Source organism: Nestor notabilis, unplaced genomic scaffold, assembly GCF_000696875.1.
Source record: "Nestor notabilis isolate BGI_N333 unplaced genomic scaffold, ASM69687v1 scaffold21644, whole genome shotgun sequence".
NCBI classification, from domain to species: Eukaryota; Metazoa; Chordata; class Aves; order Psittaciformes; family Psittacidae; genus Nestor; species Nestor notabilis.
In genome coordinates, this window is record NW_009926327.1 from 1 (window position 1) to 5,675 (window position 5,675).

A 5,675-nucleotide genomic window follows, 5' to 3' on the forward strand; every position below is an offset into this window, starting at 1 on the left:
AGCTGGGAAGAGGGGGATCCGGGTTGGAAGGGAGCTGGGATGGGGGGAGCCGGCATGGGGGAGAGCTGGGGTGGGGTGAGCGAAGCAAAGTTTTCTTGTGAGAAAGTCATGTCGAGCTCCGTCTGTGTGTGATGGTTTGCGGGCCACTGTCGTACGCGGGTTAGGTGTGGTTATTGTTTAGTAATCTTATACCACTGCATTTTCTTGTTTTGTTTTCCCTTTAGGTCATTTTTCTTCATGGATTGGGAGATACCGGGTGTGTATTATGATTTATTGCATGCTTAATAGTTGTTACAGTTTCAAATGTAAGGCTGCATGCTTTAAAGATGTGAGCAGTTAAGAGTTGCTTAAGCTTTTTATTTAGCCCTTAACTGAATGTGGGGGCTAACAGGAGATGAAACTTGTATGCTGGAGTGATGGTGACAAATATTTCTGCAAAATTTTCCAGCGTAAGTACTCAAAAGCTTTTTCTTTTCTCTTTTCAATTGCTTACCTAATTTGGTCTGAATGGGATCCCTCGCTTGTTCTTGAGTCAAACTTGGTGGAAAAAGAAGTCTGTAGGTTTATCACCTTTCACTTTCCTGAGAGTAGGTTCCTGTGCTTGTCTAAATTTAGAGGGTTGTTTGTTTTTTCTCTTCTCCAGACCTGTGGATTGTTGGTTTGCCAGTAGATGCAGTTAGTCTGTGGTTTCTTCTCCAGCATGTCATACTTGCATTAAAATCCAGGCTTACTTTTATCTAAGCAAACTCCTAAGTAGTCGCCTAATATCTACAGATTTCTTTATCTGAAATAGGGTCTTAACAGTCCAAAGAACCCACCCAAATAAGCTGTGAAATACCCTGCTTTCCTTGTTCTTGTTATTTCCATGTTTGAGTGGAAATGGAAAGAGCAGGGAATTTATGAGGGGCATTCTAGGTGTGGTGCAATATTTCCATTTGAAGCTTGTGCGTGCCAAGATACTGAATTAACAAGTTAGGAGTGTTCTGAAATCTTTTTTGCTGGAAGACTTTAAAGAAGTTCACACTTTGATACTGAAAATAAGTAGCATGAGTGCTTTGTCTGTTGTTCTTCCTTATGGGCAAAACTGCCTAATACATTTTTGGGGTTTTTTTTTGTTTTGTTTTGTTTTGTTTTTTCTAATAACTCTGTTTTTGTTACCTGGAACTTGAATGTTGCCCTTGGGTTTAAACTTCTGATGTTGAAGACACAAACTTTTTTCTGAGGAACTAAAAAAAAAGTCATCTGTCAGAACTGAAAGTTGTGTACCCTGGGCACTTAATACATTAAAAGAGTCAGATCCGTACACTTGACAGTATTCTACAAGTGGAGATGTTTGCTGTTGTGTTGTGCTGACACACCACCTTGTTCGCATTATCTCCCTTCCCTTTTGCTGGTAGGGCACAGCTGAGGCAGCAGTATTGCTTCAGTGTCTTGGCACCAAATGTTCAGCAAATGATTGCAGAATCTTTTGAGCCTTTGGAATTTGAGTCCTTGCAAATTGGGTTGATGTTGGTTTTGGCAAGAGGAACAAAACACAGATTTGATTAAATTTGCGTTAAAGAGATTTGCTCTATAACATAAATCGTGTTTCTTATACAAATGTGGTATTTCCATTCTGATGACAAAGTAAACAGAGAGTCGTGAGCTCTGAGCGTACTGGAATGTGTGCATTAACAGGTTGTAACACCTCTGTGGAAATACAGTGATTTAGCTGCATTTGTTCCTCCAGCCCACTGCAGATCAGATTAGCTAAAGCTGCCTTTGACATCCTGCCATTTTTTTCCAAAAGAGCCACAGTAGTGACCCATAACCAGATTGTTTGAAGAGACCTAATTAGCAATTTTATCATTTCCCACAAAGTGACCTGTTCTACTTCATGTGAATTTTGCTTACTTCAGTTTACCAACTGTATTTTTCTTATTCTGAGAAGTGTCTAACAGAGGTTATGTTCTTTTTCTCTCTTAGCTCCTATATAAATGGCACTTAAAGATTGGTACATACTTGTCAAAATCTGAACAAAAGGTACAACACAGAGGATTGTTCTAAGGAGTCTGCCTAAATGTGTATACAATGTTGCTTTCCAAATTTGTCAAATTAATCTTTATTATCTGGCTGAAGAAAGTCCCCAAATTCTTATCTAACTACTTTTTCTCAGTCATATTCTCCTTTAGATTCTTATTTGGCCTTCTGTGATACTGCAAATATTATGCAAGTAATAGCACACACAATTTGTTAATAGTATATATAAAACTATTGGTAGTAAGTAGGCTGAGATATACAGCCAGTGTTTCAAATGTCTGTGCTGTCTGTGTGTTTGAATTGTCTTTAACTTTGGGTAGCGTACATTAACATTTTAGGATGATACTAAATTTAAAACTAAACCAAATATGCTTTTATGGCTTGTCTATTGTTGGTCTCGTTAGTTCAGTTCTGTCACTGATGAATTTATTAGAGGTGTTCTCTGCTTAGAATCAACTTTCCAGTATTTAGTTAAGTGGGTGAGTTAGGAATAGTGAATAATGAGAAAAATCAGGAAAGACAGGTCCTATTGCGTGTTCTGGAAAGCCAAGTGCAGGCACAGGCAGTGGTTCTGTATAGGTTCAGGTTTGGGTCCAGCTTGACTCCTGGAGTGAGTCTTTCAGAGCTGTTTGTTTAAAGTAGGCTTTCCAGTTTCCTGGTTTGTAAGAAGCTTGATAACTCATCTGCTGTGCAGATCTTGTGGTGTTCCGGGCATTCATACAGCATGTGCTTGACATTAAAAAGCTATCTGCCGTTTGGAGTGGTGTTCAGGACTGCTTGAATCTAAGAGCGTTCAAGCTGACCCAAAGTTAAGGGATCTGATTGATTAGGTTGGTTCCCTGGCGTTAGCTTAGATGTCAGTTCGCTACAATCTCACATCAGTAAATGTGGTTCAGGAAAACAAAGCTGTCTGTGAAAGAAGCTGCTTTAACTCTACAGGAGCAGCAACGTAGCCTCTGGGCTAGAGCTGCCTAGAAGCGGGGTACCTGCGTTCATGTCTTGTGGCACCCAAGTTAATAAAACCAGCCACATACAAAGCAGGTTTTGCCTAGAGCCAAAGTGGTACTTCTACAGCTGTGCTGCAACTATGTTAGTCAAATCAGATAGTCTCCCTGGCTGTATAGATGCAACAAACAGAGGCAGAACAAACCCTTTGAATTTAGTTCTGTATTCATACCATACTGCAGTTGATGTAAAAATTTTCTGGAACTGTTTTTATATTGATATAATTCAGCATATTTCATACCTTGTCTGTGTTCTTGCACCAACATAGAAATAAAAGCTAAGCCAAAACATAAATGGCATTTAATGTATTTTTTTGTTAACAGGCATGGATGGTCAGAAGCGCTTGCAGGTATCAAAAGCCCCCATGTAAAATACATTTGCCCACATGCGTAAGTTTGTAACTTCTTTTGTTTTACCTTTTTCTGTAGAGTTCCATGTTAAGATGAAATCAAATGGGATTTCGATTTTTTTTTTATATAAAAAAGTCACTAATGTTGATGCTAATAAGTATTTTGTTATTTTTAGGAACTGCTGTGTGATTTACTTTAGGGCAGAACTGCATTTTTATTCATATTTTGCATTTGTTACTAATTCTGACTGAAAATATATTTGGAAAGTTTTATGTGCAAAGATATGGATTATTTTGACTTTGGTTTCACTGGATTGGGTTGGTTGTTTCTTCCCCCACACCCAACAGTAATTTGTTAAAAGCCTGTCTTAACAAGGAGTAATTTTCTGTATTCTACTGATGATTAGATATACTTTGTACTTAAACTTAGATGGGCATATAATAGATGAAATTTCCGTTACCTACAGTGAGTTTCAAAGGTTCACAGGATATTTATACTTTCAGTAAATAATGCCATTTGAGCTGTCTTTTTGCAATTTGAGAAGTGAAATACTTTTGAGGAGCGTCAGAAGTCAGTAAATAAAGCATTAAGATCTATCCAGTATTTACTTAGTGATAGAAAAAATAATTAAGTATAATTTTAATTTATTTTAACACAAAAATCAGATTGTCTTTTGCTCCAACAGTCTTGGGAGACGTGCAGCAGGGATGACAGGGAGAAGTAAGCAATGTTGGTGTGTTACTGATTACTCGGCTGTGATTTATTCATTTATTTTACCACATGGCCATGCTATGCTGAGCATTTCAAATAGAGCTTAGCAATATCTGCTCTTTATCATTTCTTGCCCTTTGTCTTCTTTCAGTCTTTCCCTGCAGAACTTACGGAATCATAGAATCATTCACTGGTTTGGGTTGGAAGGGACCTTAAAGATCATCCAGTTCCAGTACCCCCTGCCACAGGCAGGGACACCTTTCACTAGACCAGGTTGATTAAAGCCCCATCCAGACTGGTCTTGAACACTTTCAGGGATGAGGCATCCATAAGTTCTTGGGGCAACCTGTACCAGTGCCTGGCCACCCTCATAGTGAAAAATTTCTTCCTAATATCATGTTCCTCAGATTCCATAGATTATAGCCAGATTTGATCTGTAGCATGGTCTGTTGGAGTGGTTGTGGTGCGTCTGAAAAGATGTCGTGAAGCAGCGTAAGGGTGGGAATGAGTCCTGCAGTGAAGGCAGGCACTGCTTAAGCAGATTCAGCTGTTGAGATAAGCATGTATGGCCAGACTTGTATCCACCCCTGTACTACATTTAGCTTCTTCCTTAGGTTGGCTGATGCTGCTGTGCAAGGTGCCTTCATCCACTGAACATTTGTGTAGAACTGTGATAAATAACTGTTATTTAGAAATAACTGAATGGTATATATAAAATATGTATATGATATATATGCAGTCACACACCCCCACATACATATAAAGCAGCCCACGAATGCTTAGCTTGCTCTCCATAGAGAGTGGCTAATTCAGCCCTGAATGTTAAATGTGTTTGGGCTGGCAGATTTCAAGAGAGATTTCTTGAAGGGACACTACAAACTAGCTAATGTTTATTATGGTTTAAAAGAAAGACAGAATTGGGGATATGTAATTTCATGACAACTTCATCTGCATTATTAAATTGCAGTATATTTCTTACGTCATTTCTGTTCATTCTCATTTCTAGGCCTGTTATGCCAGTTTCTTTGAACATGAACATGGCTATGCCATCATGGTGAGTATTTGTTCAATCACAGACAGTTCTAATCAGAAGATACCTAGGGGTTTGAACTCATTGTTCTTAATTAAAAATCATGAACAACCTGAATGGCTGGGCTTAATCACATGTAAGTTAAAAGGCTTTTTGCTTTAGTTCTCTTCTTATTAAAGGGCTCTCATGAATTACACTCTAATTCTCTTTATGTACTGTAGTAATGGTTGTTCCTCTGGACTAATCTGTATATCTTAAAATACAAAACACACTTTGTAAGTATAGTCTGTAGTCTGTATTGTGTATGAATTCATAGTCATAGTAGAAGAGATGGAGTGGAAGTATTATTGCCACTAGTGAGAAATATTTGGTGGGTTAGTTGGATATCTAGAAACTGTTTTTCTAGAACATCCATTCTGAATAGAAAATAAGAAAAGATAACTTCAGTGGCTTTAAACCAGTCCACTTTTTTTTTCTTCTCAAGTAACTTGTGTTTGTTTTTCCTATATTTCTTCAAACTATTTTAATTTTGTACATGCAACTGATAAATTGAAATTCCT

General features: G+C 38.0%; 1 protein-coding gene across 2 annotated transcripts in view; it reads left to right on the forward strand.

Moving 5' to 3' along the window:
* Positions 1-230: 230 nt before the first annotated feature.
* The window catches only part of LYPLA1 (lysophospholipase I), a 9,538-nt gene continuing 4,093 nt past the window's right edge, over positions 231-5,675 (forward strand). Inside the window, exons 1-3 of one of the 2 annotated variants that reach the window (XM_010013487.1) lie at positions 231-256; positions 3,348-3,413; positions 5,092-5,139. In XM_010013487.1, the coding sequence (XP_010011789.1) occupies positions 5,099-5,139 (41 nt within the window). In that variant the 5' untranslated portion in view covers positions 231-256; positions 3,348-3,413; positions 5,092-5,098. Of the gene's footprint in view, positions 257-3,347; positions 3,414-5,091; positions 5,140-5,675 lie in introns of those variants that run through there. The other variant, XM_010013486.1, reaches the window with a different exon arrangement.